Here is an 18,944-nt window from a genome sequence, read left to right on the forward strand (position 1 = left end):
TTATACTGTGGTTCAACTTAGGGAAATTTTCTCCCTGTAAACATTATGAAAAGTTTCATTCAAAACTAATTTTTCTATTTTCAGTTAATAATTCAAAGAGGGGAGTCAAATTATGTCAGCGTAGTAATGCACACATTTATTAGAAGTCCAGCTTGCATTTAAAGTGATACTTGGATACAGAGGCAGGAAGGAACAACTGCTGTACTCTGAATGGAGAAAAACCTGTTCAAATGAAAACTGCTGGTATTCAAACCAAAGCTGCAGGTTCAAGTTTAGCCCAGGTCTACAAGAGAGGGGCAAAAAGGTGACTGTGCTGACTATCCTTTATGCTCAGTTATCTATCTCACAGTCTAAACCACACCACTAGGAAACAAGGCACTGGTATGGTAGCTCCCATACCAGTTTTTAACCAAAACAGAATAACCTTGAAAGAAAACAGAGTCATATCCTCACAGGCTATACCTATATCCCATTCCTACACATGGTGGAAACCCTTCTTTAACCCCAACTTCCCAATTAAGCAGGGAAATATTTGAACCAGAATCTTCCACATTGAAAACAATATCTCAAGTCAGGAATCAGGATATAACAGTTGAGTCCATACCATCTTTGTAACTCAGCTTCGTACTTTTCAATAGACAAAAAGAAAGCACCTCACTGCAGTAAAACAGTCAAAATAATTTATTTCCCCTTCCTCCTCAAATGTTGCCAAAAGTCCCAAGGGAGAATATCTTTGGATTTGGATCAACTCTGAAATCTTCTATTTCTTCGGTTTGGTAACTGAAAAAATCCATTATTTTCACATTTCACCATGCAAGTCAAACGACTTCACATCAAACCGGCAATCTGCAATACCACCTTGCATTCACAGATCTTCACTTCAGCATGGCTTCAAACTCTGCTTTTGAAGTTTAAACCTTATGTTTTCTAATGATGTATATGATATTATACCAGTGCATTAATTATCTTTCCTTTTCAGCTCTTGCGTAAGAACCTTACATTGTATCTGAAGTAAGAATGTGACAAGTCCTGAACTGGAAATTAGAACAAGAGATTTCTCCCCATCTAAAGGGTATCTTGGCTACTAGGCTACAAAAACTACCTTCAGTTGCTTGCTTTCATTTTGACCCCAGGAATCTCAGGGTTCCATAAAGTGACAAAGCTACTCTACAGGGAAAGAAAAGGAACATGTAGAAGTTCCTGACTTTTAGGAACTAGAAGTCCTCTCAGGACTTGGACATTTGTATTTTCACAATGAGAGCCTTGAGGCTGCCTGTAACCTCAAGGCTCCATACCATTTTCCCTCTGCAAAGAAGAAAATAATTAATCATAATTTAATAATCTGAACATTAAACCATTTTGCTTTATCTCTTACATCCCACAAGCCACAACATTTCATTACCTTATTTTTGTTCTGTGTCCACTAGCAACAGTCGGCAAAACATCTTCTGGAGAGCCACAGGGCAATGTCTAGTCAGGACTCCACACAGTCACATTTTTACTGAACACCAGGGCTGAAGCCTACAGAAATCTACTCAGTAAAACAGACCCTCTGATATGAGGCTGCCTCTATGACAAAGCAGCACAGCTGGGTCTGCAGTCTCCACTTTGAACGACACTAGCATTTACATTTCTACAAAAGGTTTCAAACAACATTGAGAAGACAGGTTCCATCTGTACTTACAGAAGCCGCACCTGGTACCTCCTTCAAAGATGAATCCATTTGGGACGGCTCCATACCGACGCAGATCTGAGAGCTTCCATTGCCCCATGACACTAGGAGGAAGGTCTTTTACAAGGACGAGAATGTCATTGCAGAAATGCAGGGTAGCAGGCCCGCTCTCTAGTTTAGTGCCAGGTGCTACAAAAACTTGAAATCTATGAACTATCAGATAAGGAAGAAAAAAAAAAAAATTACCATAGAAAATAGGAAGTACCATGACTTACGTCACACAAGTCATTCGGTTCAGCTGCGGTATGTGGACTGACCCTTGCCCACACCACGAGGCTCCAGCATAAAGATTCTAAGTGAAGCCCAGACAGCCCCATGTGAGTAGCTATGAACTCATTACTCTCTATCATGCCAGTTTAGAATTGGAAAAAAACATACCTTGGCTTAATGCTACAAATTGTTAAGTTGTAATACTACATTAATTTATCCTAAGTCTTCCAGGCTACTCCCTATCTCAAATTAGTCAGTTATTCAGCCCACACTTCAGTTACCTCTTCCATCCTTGCATCAGTACATCAGTTTCTTTCTGTCTCCTCCTCTCAACCACCTATGCCTCTCCTTTCCTACATGCACACACACACACAACACTGTGCCCAAGGAGTCCAAAAGCCAAGACTCAAAGAAATAGGCAAATTCTGACCAGAGCTCTGTCACTGACTCATTTGCAACATTTAACAAGCTGCTTCACTCCTTCCTTTGCAGTAAAGGTTTTCCTGCCTTTGTGAATCTTTTGGGAGCTGGTGATGGTAGATGCCCAGGCATGTACAATTACTAGAAACTTAAGTGATTCATAGGTAATAAACACTCTTAGATGTCAGTTAATCCTTCATATTTCACAGCCTAAACCTGAAATAAGTGGAGAAAAAAAAAAGGAAACACCTGTCTCATTCAAGTTTACAAAATTCAGGTTCAAATACCAACTCCTATATCACAAGGTCCCTACCTAAAGTAGCAGCTGTTCTAGGCTGGTCTCCCAATCTTCTCCAGAGCTCTTGCATTTTGAATAGTAAGCTATTGAGAACATTTCAAGGGCACAAATCTCACAGTGTTTCAAAGGGAGCCATTTAAGTGAGCAAACACTTAACTCTCAAACAACCGTTTTGACCTTCACTACTCCTCTAGTTTCTTTCATCTTGTGATTAGAAAAAAAAAAACCACACAAACAACCTGTTGTGATGCAGAGAAGCATCAGGACTGTTACATTTTCAGTCAGAGGTTTTCGGTGGAGCATTTATCAAGAAGCACATAGATTTACCTTTTGGTTATCCATCCAAGATCATACAAACAGCTACCTGCCTGTGAAATTGGCAGGGTAACTTCCAGGCAGTTTCACTTCTTAAAACCACTGTGCCCTGTCTCTTGCCTGTGCTTCTTCAGGCATCATGAATTTCAGATATGTCCAAGTCTTGCTTCTTATCTAAATACTTGCTATATTCTTAGTTACCATCTTAGCTGTAAGTCAAACCCTCATCTGTGACATGCATTTGGTAAGTTCCCTGAGGCTCCATCAGAATTAGCCACAAAGTCATTCGAGTGAAATGTGCAAGGAGACAGAGATAGATCTAACTAACTACAGCTCTACTTACAGCTTTGCCAGTAGTACTGCTAGGGAGCAAATCAATAGTCACACAATGTCCCCTTTTGGGCACGCAGTTGTTACACAATCTGCTTAAACATAAACTATTAAAAAGATACCAAAACCATTGATGAATAATGTTCAGTAAGGAATCTTTAATATCATTTGCACCGCCCTGCCCAGTTAAGTCTGCCCAGTGCTTTGCTGACAATTAAACCATGGGAGCAGAAGCACCAGGGTACTTTCTGCCTCATAAATGAGGAATGGAGCGCACACTTCAGACAATCACTTGCGAGTTACAACAGTGGCCAAAAACAAAGAGCTGCAACTCAGTTATTCTAGACCACTGTTAAAAAACAGCATATCCATATCTAAACAAAACCAAAGTAGAGGGAAAAAACAGATCTGGTAATGAAGCTTTTGCCATGGGCTGCTTTCCTGGTAAAGTGGAATTTTTTTTCAAAATTCTCCCCAGCCATCTGCTTCTGCTAATCCGGGGGAAAAAAAAAAAAAAAACCCACACCAACAACAAACACCACACAGCTGAATATACCCATGAACAAAATGTACTATTTAGGTTCCTCATTTCCTTCAGCTAATCTTTTCCTCTTCACAGCTATTTACTGAGCTGCACGCAGTATGCTAACTTCCTCAGAATGAGTTGTGGGCTCAAGAACTCTTCTCACACCTGCTCTATACCTCAAACCACTTAATTCCACTGTTTTCTCTAATCCTGGTTCTTTTATTCCAGGAGTCACATCCACCTCATCTGCAAAAAACGGAGAGAAAATACTGGGAACTCCAGAGCAAACACCTCTATTCTGTGGTCCTCATTCAAGAACAGGAGCAACTCCTTTCACTTTTTTTTTTTTTGCTTCCCAGACTCTGAGGTCATCTGTTCATAGTCTATTTTTATCATCCAGCCACCTTACTTCCAAGGCACACAAAGGCGCCCTTACTACGCTTTAAGAAAAAACACCATTCGCCATCCTTCTCTTCATCTCAGTCTCCACTCTTCTATTTCTGTCTTCACAAACTAGATTCACTTCAATTTGACTTCTTCCTCCTAACTGAACCTGCATTGAAAGATAAAATCCTGAAAAATAATTTCTATACTCTGGTCTATCCCCCTTCCCCTAAGCTATTTTGTAATTAACACTCCAGTAATTATTGTCAGTTCAACCAATTATACTCGTTTTCTTACTTCATTTCTTTGCCTCCACACACATTCTCTCCCACTCCATCTTTACTCTATGGCTGCACGTCACCATCCAATAGGCTCTATTTCTACCTCACGTGCAACTTTCCTTTAAAAAAAACTCTTTGCTGCTTCTGCATTTCCTTCTATCACAACCATAACACTCGCACCCAGAAACAGAACCGGTACCTAATAAAGCTACAACAAAGTGTACCAACTACTCCAGCTAAGCATGCCTGTATTGAAACCCCCTCTAACCTTTCCCTTTATGCAAGGGTTCATATTTGATAGCTCTGAGCAAGTGGCACATCCACACATCTCTCTTCTGATAATTCTATGTTTTATTACTGTAAAAGTCCTAGGCCATCTTTCTGTGTATGTACTTCAAAGAAAAGAGCCCACAAATGCAACAGATGGCAAAGCATATGTAAGAAATGATTAAGATAGCTAATGTGTGTCCCACACACACCTGCCCTACTTTCCTAGTTATGACTAAACAAACATAAGACAGATACTTTGGATTACCAATATTATCACTCCTTGTTCACCACTGTACATTTTATATCTGCTAACCAAGAAAATAAAATAAATAAAAGCATGCATAAGAGTGAAGTTAGCTGGAAAGGCTATGTCTGATGACACTCCTTGTTGCAAGATGTCTCTTCCTGAAGGGGACACTAGCAGCAATAAGAATCACCAGTGCAACACCTACCAGGCAGCTCAGAAAACTGGGTTTGAACTAGGCAATTTCTACTCAGGACTCTCCTCCTCTTAGTTCAGGCTCCCTCTGAATTCCATTGTCAAAATCCCCAAGTAAACTGCAGGACCAGAAGTAGAAGTCTGATCACTTTGCTTCAAAACTACACACTTTCGGTGCCAAAATCAAAAACTAAGTTAAGAGCTCTCGTGGTTAGTCGTCAGCGCTGGGCAGTAACGTAATCAACACCTATCCTAAGAGACACCTGCTTTAAGATGTAAGGGGAAGACCAATCTCTTTACTCTCAAATGAGTGACAGTCTTTTCCTTAACTGTGCTTTGTTATTTGCATTTTAGCTATGCTTTTCTTTGCCTTTTTCCCCTGAGGAGAAAAAATAAACAAATCAATAAATAAATAGAAAAAGTGTGAGAAGGCAAAGGTTACCTTCCCCCAAACTGTAGCGGATTCGTACATCCCACGCATACATTGTTTCCTTGTTCTCAAACCCCAGCATCACAACTTGAGAGAGACAGATGATTGCAAGCGTGTGATTCAAGCCCTCGTAGGACAGCCCAGGATCCAAGCCACAGATGTCTTCTAAGGTCATGCTGCTCCTCTCCTTATGCCCTTTTGCACGTTCAGATTTATCCTTGTACACCAGCATGAGCAAACAGTCTAAAAGAAGCAAAACTGTCAGAGATGATGAGGCAGAACATAGAACATAACGCATTTCTCAGTACTCTGCTTCAATACAAAGGTGCTTCAGACAACTGCAGGGTCAATCTGATCGAGTCAATGCGAGAACTCAGTTTCCTTTTCCCACCCCCAGGTAGTTTGCAGCCCTTGTTTTCAGGGAGCAAACACTGAAGGCATGTTTAAAAGCTAACCTGCAGTATTAGAAATAAAAAGGTAAATAAAACATTTTCCCTATTTTATTTTTCAAAAGTCCAGTGGTTTTTCAGATACTCTCCCGAATCTGGAAGAGGCAGACTCATTAATTCTGAACATGAGGAGTTACACTGTGATAGCTGTTCACATGACAATAGCCTCTTGGTCTTTAGTGTTTGTAATCTATATTTCCATTAGAACATACTGAACCACAAATGAAATTCTTACAGTAGTTCAGAGATTGCTCGACTACTAAACGGTGAGCAGACTGCACTGCCAGATTGTTAGTGTCAGCTCAGGTTTCCTAGTTAAATGTTACACAGTAGCCATTGCTAAATAATCATTATGTGCCACACCTTTTAAAAAAAAAAAAAAAAAAAGAAGTGTCACCACTTGTTTTTAACCCCTTCCTAGAGGTGCTTATTACACAGTGCAAAGGAAGAAAGTAATTCAATGCCAGGGTCCAATGGGAAAGGCACATTTCACAAGCAAACCCAAGAAAAAAGGGGAGAGACCTCTCCTCCCTTTTGTATTTATCACTCCTCTTCCCCCAGATTCCCTTCGTATCACATAGCACTCAGTTGTAAATGAAATTAATGGTCAATATCAAAGCTGTGACATCCACAGCTCAAGCTGACCTACATGGCACAGAGGAGAAAGCCCCTCTGTGTGCCATTTTATGAATGTTGGGGTGCGATGCTGTGAGCCCTGGCAAGGTGCCCCGTGGCTCTCGGCTGGGCAAAGGGCCGGCAAGTCTCCAAAGAGGTGAAAAATGACCAAAAGGCTGAACCGTCTGCTAACTAAAGAAGAGCTTTGCATGGACTCCCAATTGTTTTTGTGCACCTGTTAGCAAAAGCAGCTGCAGCTATGATATTTAAACATTCTGCAATACGGTTGTGTGTCTGAAGAACGAATGACTATGGTTTACAGAATAAGAAAAACAAATGACTGGGGGCTTTTCTTGGTAAACCTCGCCAATTTAACTAGAATAAAAATACTGGTTTTGTGGAATAAGCTACATTATCAGTCAGTAAGTTTTCAAGGCAAGCTCCCTTATCTTCCTCCTTCAAACTTGGCTTACTCATGACAGAAATCCAGGCCTATATTCACATGTCTAGATACTTGCTCTAGGATCAACAGATGCCCATTCACACAGCGAAGTGGAACACATTCAGCCAAGTTACAGGCATTTGAGACACTAACACACAGCTGTAACGAGTTAGGTCTGAAGGGCTTTAATTACTCAGAAGCCTTCTAGAATGAAGCAACAACCTAGAAAAGATGCCATAATCTGTTCTGCAGCAATGCAGATTCACATTTTGTAAGTACAGGCAACATTTACCCCTGGAAATATATACTTTTGGGTTCAAATGTTTTCCCTGTTAGGAATAGATGTGGAAACCTGAAACTTACTTTTCCTTCTCCAGCAGTAAAACATTGACTCTGAATAACGTTTTCAATTTCCCCTTCAGAATAACATTTTCAGTTTCCCCTTCAGAAGCATGGAAGTGATTTTTTTTTTTTAATTCAAAATGTCATTTTATTTTTAAATTGAAGTGATATTTTATGTCAAAACACTGATCAAAAATAACTACAGAGCTTACATTGCCAGGCTGTGGGTGTTTTTTTTTTTTTTTTACAGCCACCAATCACCCTGAAGAAAGAATAATATTTTAAAAAATTAAAAAATGCATTTTAAGCTGGAACCAAAACCAAGCAGCTGCGCCTCGAGAAGTCACCTTTCCCAATGGTCTGAGTCAGCGCCCGGTATCAAGCTACTCAAATCCCTCTCCCCGAGGCCGGACACAACGCCCTGGCACTGCTGCCGGCCCGACGGACAAACGCGACCCCCGGGCACCGGCCGCGGGGTCCCCGCGTTACAGCCGCTGAGGGGGCGGCGGGTCTCGAATCGGCCCGCGGGCCCCGCTGGGGGAAGGCGGCCCCGCTGGGGGAAGGCGGCCCCGCTGGGGGAAGGCGGCCCCGCTGGGGGAAGGCGGCCCCGCTGGGGGAAGGCGGCCCCGCTGGGGGAAGGCGGCCCCGCTGGGGGAAGGCGGCCCCGCTGGGGGAAGGCGGCCCCGCTGGGGGAAGGCGGCCCCGCTGGGGGAAGGCGGCCCCGCTGGGGGAAGGCGGCCCCGGACAGCTACGGGCCGGGAGGAGACGGGAGGCCCTGCGGCTCCCGTCCGCGTTCGGAACGCTCTGGGGGGGCTGCTCCGGCACCAGCCGCCGCCTCCTATTTTTGGTCGCCTGATCTGTCGCCAGATAATTTATTCCCCGCTCCCCTGTGTAAAAAAAAAAATATATATATATATATATATAAAAATAAAAAAGGTGAGGAAAGAACAGCGACGGCTTGAGGAGAGCCCCGCCGAGGGGGATCTCCAGCGGCAGCTCACGTCTAGGGGAGCCCTCTAAACTCCTTGCCCCCGGGGCCCCAAACCTCGTCCCCCCACGGTCGGGCAGAGGACAAAGGGACTCCCCGGCACCTGCCCCCCCCCAAAAAAAAGGGCCCGGTCTTACCTGCCACCGGGGAGGGCTTGCGCAGCACCAGCCACCTACTCTTCCACTGCAACAAGAGGCAAAAGGAGAGGGTTAGCCACGGCCGGAGGAGAGAAGAGCGGGCTCTCTCCCCTCCTGGGGAGGGGGCCGGCGGCCGGGGACCCCCAGCCCGCCGCGGGACCGGGCCGAAGGGGTGCCGGGAGCGGGCACCTTTTTTCCATCTCTCAACTTGACGTGACCCTCCACCACCACGGAATCCGTCATCTTCAGTCATGATTCCGGACAGCTGCGCCCGGCTCGCTGCTCCCTCCCCGCGCTCTGCCCGAGGGGTCACTTTCAAAATAGCTTTATTAGGTCCCCGCACAGGCACAGGGAGCGACGCGGGCGAGCGGCCAGCGCGGCCCGGCCCTCCCCGGCGCCCCCCGCCCCACCGGGCAGAGGGACAGGCAGGGGGGCCGGGGCGGCACCGGCGGAGGGGAAAGGGGGTCCTGGGGAGTTTTCCACCAGTTCTTTATTCCTGCATTTTATTGTGGTGTTGGGTTGGTTTGTTTGATTGATTTTTTTTTTTTTTTTTTAACTATTATTATTTTCTCTCCAGTGTTCCGGTAGCGGGAGGCGCGATTCGGGACAGCCGGAGGGCGGCAGCCCCGCGGGGCCGCCTCAGCGGATCTCCTCCGGGCGCGACCCTGCGCCGCCCCCCGCCGCGATCCCGCTCCGGGCTTTGCAGCTGACCGCCGCCACGGACCGGCGGCCGGGGGCGGCGGGAAAGCCCGGATCGGAGTCCGCCCTCCGCGGAGCGGGGCCTGGTGCCGGCGGGCCGAGACGCCTCCTTTCCCGCGCCCCCGAACCAGCCGATTCCTTATAGCGCCCAGATTTCTCTTGCAAAAACTGTAATTACTGCCCCTTTTGACTCCCAGAAGAGGTACAGCCAACTACCCTGGATAAAAATACCCTTTTTTTTTTTTTTTCTTCATTGCAATGCAACTGTCACGAGATAACAACCCACTTACACCAGACCTAGAGCAGCTACAATTAATAGAATAAGACGTGTTAATTGATGTCCTCAGATTTATTTCAACGAGCAATGGACTAATTAGGGTCCATTATTCTAAAAATACTCCTACTGCATCTTATTTGATGGTAATTGGTTCTTCAGCTTTTTTTAAACAGCACCACAGCACATTTTTTATTTCAATAGCACAATAGAAGGGCTTTTTAGATGTTTGCATTTGTTTCCTCCCTTTGAATCGGTCAGTTTGCATGGAATAACATATAATTTAATAAAACCATCTTTAAGTGTGTTTCATAATGAATTAGGGAGGTGTTTGTTCAACTGGCTTTGCATTCTAATTCGGTTCCAACATAAGTGTTAGGAAAAATATCAGATAAAATTTCACTAGTAAATTTAAGTTGGATTTTCATTTTAACCAAAGCAATAAGCACTTATAAGGAGGAGAAAAATACAGATGATGAGTTTCTGTGGGGTAGCACTCAATAGAAAGGCAGAAGGCGCTGCAGCGCCCCATAGGAATGTGACCAATGTCAGGGGTGTGAGAGGTCAAGCAAGGACCTCCCGCTTAACCTGGACATCTCCTTGCCACCTTTAGTCTGGGCTTGTGGATTTAACACAGTTCTAATCACCACGCGTCAGATGCTCAAATGATGAAATTCAGTTCCACGAAATCAATGCAGTAACAGTGGGCAAATAGGCTTCTTTGAAAGCCACAAATTAATTTTAATGCATTCAGAGCATGTCAGTAATGACTGAAGATTTGTCATTTAGACCTATGAGGGCAGAAAATAGGCTGTTTCGCTTGTGAATATTCGATACATTTTTTTTAAATGTTTTATTGGTCATATTGGTGTTGTTATATACTGATATAAGCAGCATAGATTTTGAAAACAGAACAACTCAAAAGCTGCAGACGGATTGCCAGAAACACAAGTTTGACACCTTTCCTATCAAACAGCCACCTTCTTTACAGCAACAGAAGACTGAGAGAATATATATAACACAAAACTATGAGATGAAAGCATGCACAATGTGGATGGATATTAGTCGTGAAGTGAAACTGAAGTCACAGGACAGATATGGACATTCAGAATGGCATGAGCATTGTGCGTAAACCTGTGCTAAATGAAGAACTCTTCTTCCAAAGTAGAGTAAATAGTTCCTTCGTGCTGATTCTGTACTTGTCTTTCAGCAGCAGGTGTAATTAGTCTGGTTACACAATCACGTATATTTCACAGAGTTAAGCAAGCCAGACTCATACTGCAAATGGCCAGGGTGGCAAATCCAGGCAACAAGAGTCTTCAGCTTGGTTTGGAATCAAGACCCCAGAGGTGGATGTCAATTTTTCAATCGAGTGTTTAGTGCTTCAGAAAAGCAAACTAAAGACTTTGATCTTAGTATTTACAGTATTCATATTGGAAAATTGTATCTAAGCTCTTACATCTGTCTACTGGAAATTTTGTACAACACTTGCATGAAACTGGGAGCACCACCAGCCGAAATTGATTCTCACGCAGAGCTTTTCAGATGCCTTCCAGCACACAGAAGTGTTATTTCATTTTTTTCTACCAGCTTTCAACCTAGTGAAAAACCTACAGAGGGATCCAAAGATTCATTTATAACTTTTTACATAACAAAGTCCAAGAAACAGAGAGTAAACATTTTTATTAAACAGTTTATGTCATTTATCTAGATTAGCGTTGTTATATATTTCTACTTACACAAATTCAGGTTTTGGTTATTTTTCCATATAAAGTTTCTTTTAACTGCCAGAATCATTCACCATGAAGTCACTATGCCAGTCATATAAAACAAAACACATAGCTGAGTATCTAGGCACTGCTTTAAAATTCTATATCTTAAAACATAGCTTTGCTTGAAACGCTTAAGAGAATTCAAAACCAATCACTATCAGAGAAACAACACATTTGACATCAACACTTCCAAATGTACATATCTGACATGACTAAAGGTTCTCTGTAGTAAAAAAAAAAAAAAAAAAAAAAGTTGGCATTTTCCATTCTTTATCAGATTAGAATTTGGTTTGGTTTTGAATAATTTTCTGCCTTTTTTTCTTACATAGCTGAACCCACAGCCTCTAAACAGCCATATATTGTAATAATTCCTTTGATTCTTCCTATAACAATTCCATAGACCATGACAGCAAAGCCTGTGGTTTACGATATGACCAAACTCCCAAGAAAACTCCCCCAGCCATCCAGTTTAAAAATCTGCTAACAGAAAACTTCTTTTTGAATTATCTAAACAGTTAAACAACTTGTTACTACAACATCTAAGACATCTTCAAAACACTGTTAAATTTAAGGAACGTTAAGGCATTTATCATCAAGGTCAAGTATTTCCACAGCCATCCTCAGGGTGAGGAGCAGCCCACAGCCTGCAAAATAGCCTGACTGCATCGGTCTAAAATCAGGTACTCCAACTTCCAACATTTCTCAACAAGAATCTTCGTGCTCTCAGGAGGTTTTGCATTAACCTTGCTGGAAAATTGCACACCAGATTCAGCAGAGCTCTGAGGCTTGTTCCTGATTTTATGTCAGCGGAACATTAAAATACACTTACAGGTTTGGTTGAATCAAAACCTAAACCCTGTGTTTTTTCCCCAGACCTGGTTTGTCGCAGTTAACTGAGGAGCAGCTTCACCCCCCTTGCTCTACTGGTGTCTCTTGACCTCAGCTTCAAGAGAGGAGGAGGGAATTTCATTTTTGGTGCTCCTTCTGTTTATTTTTTTATCTCATCTGAGAATACAAGGACAACCTTGTTACAAGTTGGTTTGGGGATGACAGCTCCACCAGAAACTGCATAAACACATTCAAATAACTTTTTATGTAATCACCTAAGCAGAGAAACATTTGTAGATTTTTGTCCCTGTCTGGACATGTTTGTTTTTTTAAGCCAAATAATGACAGTCTTGTATATTGCGCAATTCACAGCCCTAAAATTCTAGATCAAGGATCCTGACGTCAGATGTAGCAGGCCTGTTGTCAGTGGTCTGATGAGGAATTGCTAAGAATTATCGTGACAATTTTCATACAAGCTTATAATAAAATATTTGTGTCACTTTAATGAAACAAAAAGACTCCCGAAACCTGCTTCACTTGTTACCATATTTAACAGTTCAACTACTTTTTCGGGGGGCTATTTTCTCATTAATCCAGTTTACATAGTTTGTTATTCGCGTATATACTCCAGGTTTGTTGACTCTGCCACAGCCGTCTCCCCAGCTGATAACTCCATAGAGGTAAGAGATTTCATTTTTCTCACAGGCCAGAGGTCCACCAGAATCTCCCTGTGTTAAAAATAAGGAAATATCATCTAATTTGATAGAAACTTGTCAGAAAAGATCAGTTTGGGAAAGTCCCAAATTAAGAATGAAGTCTTGTATCTGAGGTCAATTTACTTTCGGAACTTTGGTATCAGTGCTCTGACCAAAAAAAAAAAAAAGTTTCCAAGAAAATCTTAAAAAAATACTCAAGCAGAATGGATTAACTGCTTGGTGTTTCTTGATCTTGAAATATATTCATACATAACAGATGCTTCATAGATTAATTTCCTAGGCATACACTGAGAAAACTCAGAGGTCAGCTGCATTTGTTGTGACATTAAGAAGTCTACATTATTTCTCTTTAGGTCACACTACAAGCCTGCCAACAGGAAGAAAATGAATTATTGATTCACTAACAATGATTTAACGTCACGAGCACTGTTCTTCAGTGACATCTGTGACTCTAAATCACTGTTTCTCAGACTCTGCAGCTCTCTCCAGACTACTTGTCTTTGTGCAGCTCCTCTCTCCTTCCCTCCACTTTCTTCTTTCTCCTTCTCATTCCTGACCAACCCTGTTTCCCCATAGCAGGGAGCAAGAACCAGCTGTAGCGCTGCATCTTGTATTTGTACTTCCTGGGTAAGGCAAGGAAAACTGAGCAAGCAAGGTAGATTCTAGTTCTCTGGCTTGTACAAACATTTGCAGCCAATAATTACAACCAGTTCTCAGCCCTGGCCTGGAAACCCTGAGCCACTGATGGCTGCTGCCAATTCAGTCTGAACACCTTTCGTTGGACACTTTTGTGATCTCTGTAGGGGTTCCAGCACACAGTATACATTATATTCTTTGCTATACTTAATCTCACTGCCAGCTATTAGCTATGTACTGTTTGTTCCCAGATTTATGCTAATAGATATATAGCATAAGCCTCTTCCTTCAAAATGAACTGAAGGTAAAATCTGAACGTTTATGTAAGGAATAATCTGATCCTTCATTTAAAAAATACTCTCATCCACCACCACAAGAATTCTGCATCCTTTTTCAGATCCAAGGTGTGAAAAAATTCAAAAAGAGATGCAAAGTAGTAAGAGCGTGAGGTCATTTCACAAAGGATAGAAGTCAAAAAAAGTTTCCAATTACCTGATATTCTACAGCATTAAATCCCATCCACTAGAGTAACCTCAGCTCCTTCCTCCTCCAAACCTCAACACTGTTCCCCATCTCCTACCTAATTTCCATAAGGCAAGAGGCAGCAGCTTGGGAATTTGGCTCTGCACAGGTCCATGCTGGCTGACCTGCCAACGCACCCCTGTCCCACGGCCAGCAAACCTTCACCATCACGCTGCAAGCTCAGCCAGGAGCTCAAGCAACTCGCCATCCAGTGCACAGCCACTGCCTTTTATGAAGGCAGGAGGAATATAACACTCTTGAGGCTTTTTTGCCCTTCTGTAGAGCTCATCTGACATTGAAAATGTTAAAAAATGAAGGTGGAAGCAAACAGTGCAGTCACATAAGTTACTTTTCTTTAGGAAGATTTCTATAAGAACACAGTAAGCACTGTAACACTGCAGCATTTCTGGCAATAATATACATTTATATTCTCTGCCTAGAGATGACTCACGACATTACCTGACAAGCATCAGATTTGCTATCAAAGTAGCCAGCGCAGAACATATTTTCAGTGATTTCTGTTCCATAAATTTCAGGACTTCTGCACTTCTCCTCAGGAATAATTGGAATCAGTGTTTCTTGCAGGACGCGTGAATAACCAGGTGTATCTTAAAAAAATTCCCAAATAGGAAAAGAAAGTCATTTTTATGGAATGTGAAGAGTGTAACATGGAAACACTATGCACAATAAAACATATAAACACACTTAATACCTCTCAGTCATATTCATGTTGTGGATGTCTCTAAAAGATAACAATTTTTCTAGTGATCTGATGACTTTCTGCTCCTCCAGTCAAACTCCACGACCTTTATAATAACAATATGATGACCTTTATAATAACAGCATGCCATGTCCAGACATTAATCCTCTCCAGGTTCTCTCATTTTCTAGAGACTCAGGAGCACTCCCGTCCCCTCCTCTTTCCAGATATGCTGTTAAGTCACCAGTGTATCAAAGGCTCTGTTGCCTGGTTTTGCCTTTAGACTACACATTTAGATCAGGACAACATTTTCTCATACTAAATCTCTCACCAAAATGAGGCAGCCATCTCCCCCATCCTTCTCATCTATCTACATAGGTCTCTGCTATCTCCACATCAAAGGAGCATGGCCAAGCCTCATAATCCTGAAATTCCTCCTCTGAAAGGATGGGCTGGATTTTTCCACGTTTTCAAGCTGGATGTAAGCACTTCTTATCCAAAGTCTATCTGTCCCTCTCCTGTAGATGTTTCCAAATTTTCTTGCTGGTGAAGGTAAAGAACTCCTTCATCACAGACTAGTAAATTATATTTGGTTTGCAGTCCCTGATATCTACCTTGAGAAACCAGGGGCAGGATTCACTCAACTAAGCTGTCAAGTTGTTGGCACCTGCAACTGAACTACTTGCTCCCCTCCCAGTCCATGGAGATCTAGCTGGCCCACAGCCCATCTCACCCTAAAACAGACACAAACATTTGGTCAAGGGAACCACACGCCAAATTCCAAGGGCTATGAGGAAGTTCGGGATGACCATTTCAGACCTAAAGGTAAGTAAAAAGATTTCTGCCAGAAGTCTCTTGGAAAACATTTTAACAAATATCAAACTATCAGTTGTATAACATAGATTTGAGCATTATGTTTTAATTGTCATTTTTTTCTACAGACACCAACTCTCATTTTACTCACTCTCCTGCCTGTGTCCCCATCCAGAAATCTGACATTTGAACTGATCAGGAAAAACAGTGTTACTTTCCGGCAAGCAGATGGGCTGAACAAACTGTGACTTGACGGCACAACGCTGACCATTCTTCTTCAGCTTAATCAAAGCTGCAGAACAGAATATATAGGAGAAATAAAGTGACTGTTCCCTTTCTTTAATAGGATTGGCAGCAATGGGTCTCAGATACAACTTTAATTATCCCCTAAGCATCTCTTAATTAAGATATTTCAATCAAAGACAGACAGACTCATCTCAACAGCACCTGATTTCACAGCAAATTGAAGGCTGAAACATTCAGCTACTCCCCTTGTGGGAATATTTATTTTGTGCTGCACTCACTGAGCAGATTTTGCTTCACTGCCTTTGTAGAGAAGGAGGAAGATAAAAAATACATATGTCTCCTCCCACCTTAAAGTTAAATAACAGTGACATATCCACAACTTTCAGCTGAAATAAGTGGGATGTGCAAGAGCTCGCTGCTGCTGAAAGTCTGTCCACATGCCTAATTCCAATTTGATTTTAAAAAATAAATACTGTAAGAGCTGGTGTATTTCACCCTCTGTGATCACTGAATTCAGCACAATTCAAGATCTTGAAATATAAGGAATAAAAAAATCAGGGTATTTCAAAACCAAGCTTCTGAAAGCTACGAGGAATTACACAATCTTTACTATCCCCTCATGCGGCTGAAAACAGTGTAAATAGGGAGCTCTGCAGCATCATGAGCTTAATACTGAAAGAAGTTGTCAAAAGCAGCAGAAACACTGGTTGCCCTGTAGCAAACACCCTGTGTTTGGCTGCAGAGCAACAGAGGGGGTTTCGCGCTTAGTGTAGCAAGGGCAGCATATTGGGTTCGGACACACTACTCAAAGAGGACAGAGCTGAGGTGGTGTGGAAAAGCCTATTACTTCACATCATCCCTTTTGGAAGCTTCAGGTTTTCTGAGCACAGCTGTGTGGAAAGCAAGAGATCCCACTGGATAGTCTTATTTCTCTACTGAATACATTTTTTTGGTCTTTGTGGAACATGTAGAGAGTATCTCACAGGCTGAGAAGCCCACACAAACCATGCTCCAGCGCTCAGCAGCTTGCTGTTCCTCACCTTCCTCCTCTCCCCCACCAACTCTGCCTGTTTCTGAATCACTTGAACTTCCCAGCAAACACCCATGTGGCAGGTTCTTTCCTTTAGGAAAGCATTTTCAGCAGGAAATAACTCTTCTGCTTCATCAGTCGAAATCACTGACAGGACAGAATGCGCCCCCACATCTTTCCCCCCCAAGCTTCTGCCTGCTTGTTTGTTTGCAGTGGGGCATGTGTTAGGAACTCCACATTCCGTTGACCTTAGATTTGGACACCACACATCAGTGAGGCATGCCGAATTTCAGAGTGATTCAAAACATTAGGAGATCTGAAAGTCCCAATGGTGGTTTACACCAGGATATTTCAGAGCAGAGTAATACCCCAAACCCAGTCCGTCTCCTGATATGCTCTGACAGAACTCCCACTAACACAGAACCTGAATGCTTTTTGCTGTGTGGTGGAAAATATCCACCATCTGGGAGCAAAAAAAAGCCAGTGCTTGCCTGACCTAAAATATCCCCGATGCCAGGCTATTAAATAGTCTCATAGACAAATCGCTCACACAGCTCAATACCCTAGGGTGATGTGCCACCTTCCACAACAGCAGATCAGAAAATAAGAAGCAAGTTGCTGTTACATCATCATTCTGACTACTGTTATAAGGTCAATCAGAAGGGCTTTTGACTTTTGATTAATAAGATACCTGATTCTTAATCTATTTCGGTGTAAAAATGATTCTTATTAACATAGATTTTCAGAGCAGATGGGGTTATTACGTTCATCTAGTCAGGCCCTCTATACAATACAGACAATAGAATTTTACCAAGTAATTCCTGTGTCAAGCCCACAGTTTCTGGTTCAGTTGAAAAAATGCCTAATCTCACAAAGACTTGAAGTGATGATGAATTTGCCATACATGTAGGTAAATTGCTGCAAATGCTAATTATCATAATTATTTAAAATTTTGCAATTTATTTCACATTTGAATTCGTCTAGCTTTCAGATGCTGTTATACCTCTGGTGCAACTAAGAACTCTCTGCACTTAAAAGCTTCTCCTAATGCTTATGATTTTTTCCACTGCGAAGGCAATTTTTGACAGATCAACTTGCAACTAATTTAAGCAAACAGAAAATAAAACTGTAAGAACAAAAATACTCACCAATGTCATGGTCAGTCGGGTTGAACACAGAATACTGAGGATGCAAGATGTATTTCTCTATTTCAAAAGTTTGTGTTACATTAGTTGTTCTATTAAATATATGCTGACCCAGAACTACCTTAACAGTCGATTTTGGTGGACTGTAATACAAAAGAAAAACAAACAAACAAACAAACAAAACCCAAAACCAACAAAACAAAACACACACACAAGCAATTCTGTGATTATCAGATCAAACAAAACATTATTTCCAATGGTTGTGTGTCCTCTGAACTGTAATAACCTCAGTCCCTCACCACATCCATTATTTACCCTCTCATAATTCCTTGACCTCTTTCCCAAGCTTCATACCTACTGTGGACTGGGAAAAAGATGACTAGTGTTACAGTGAGTCCCAGGCTCTGTGGGTCCTGATTAGCCTAATTAAAGGCTGCTGCTCCTTGACAGAAGTATTAGTAAAAGGCAAGCACATGCACTGCTGCCCAGCGCTGTCTGGCTCAAAAGCATCTTCAGGGGCTGCAAGCACTTCTTGTTCTAGAAACTCAACTGAGTTAATCTGAACCACACTTTGCCAATGAGTACAAATATTACTGAGGAAGAAATGAGGGACCAAAAGATGAGTCAGTGGTGGACATCTCATTTCTCTGGGAAACCAGGCTCTTAAAATATTAAAGGCATGGGTCAAGATTTTAAAGGTGCTGGCAGACTGACAACTCAAGAACATCTGGGCAGCTTCCACCTAAGAGCTATCACCACTTCTGCTCTGAGATTAGCTTGATCTATGTTAAATCTGTTGTCTAGAATCAAAAGCAACTTGGTAGAGGAAAGTCCCGACATCATACTAGTCTAATGGGAAAAAGCACACTCAGAAGAGAATACTGGTTTTGTAATTCACACCATTTTTACAGCCATTGTGTGTTTAAAAAGACCACAGTGCTCTCACATCCAGTGC

General features: G+C 42.3%; 2 protein-coding genes across 4 annotated transcripts in view; both read right to left on the reverse strand.

Moving 5' to 3' along the window:
• Nucleotides 1-8,980, reverse strand: part of DOK7 (docking protein 7) — a 64,627-nt gene extending 55,647 nt beyond the window's left edge. The window contains exons 1-4 of one of the 3 annotated variants that reach the window (XM_065633858.1): nucleotides 8,798-8,980; nucleotides 8,609-8,654; nucleotides 5,648-5,893; nucleotides 1,685-1,885 (exon numbers count right to left, since the gene is read on the reverse strand). In XM_065633858.1, the coding sequence (XP_065489930.1) occupies nucleotides 1,685-1,885; nucleotides 5,648-5,893; nucleotides 8,609-8,654; nucleotides 8,798-8,851 (547 nt within the window). In that variant the 5' untranslated portion in view covers nucleotides 8,852-8,980. The remainder of the gene's footprint in view (nucleotides 1-1,684; nucleotides 1,886-5,647; nucleotides 5,894-8,608; nucleotides 8,655-8,797) is intronic. The other 2 variants (XM_065633860.1, XM_065633859.1) reach the window with 2 other exon arrangements.
• Nucleotides 8,981-12,738: 3,758 nt separating this feature from the next.
• The window catches only part of HGFAC (HGF activator), a 39,043-nt gene continuing 32,837 nt past the window's right edge, over nucleotides 12,739-18,944 (reverse strand). Inside the window, exons 11-14 of the mRNA XM_065634591.1 lie at nucleotides 17,993-18,132; nucleotides 15,720-15,860; nucleotides 14,515-14,663; nucleotides 12,739-12,909 (exon numbers count right to left, since the gene is read on the reverse strand). Of these exons, the coding sequence (XP_065490663.1) occupies nucleotides 12,739-12,909; nucleotides 14,515-14,663; nucleotides 15,720-15,860; nucleotides 17,993-18,132 (601 nt within the window). The remainder of the gene's footprint in view (nucleotides 12,910-14,514; nucleotides 14,664-15,719; nucleotides 15,861-17,992; nucleotides 18,133-18,944) is intronic.

This window comes from Caloenas nicobarica, chromosome 4, assembly GCF_036013445.1.
Source record: "Caloenas nicobarica isolate bCalNic1 chromosome 4, bCalNic1.hap1, whole genome shotgun sequence".
In the NCBI taxonomy this organism is placed as follows: domain Eukaryota; kingdom Metazoa; phylum Chordata; class Aves; order Columbiformes; family Columbidae; genus Caloenas; species Caloenas nicobarica.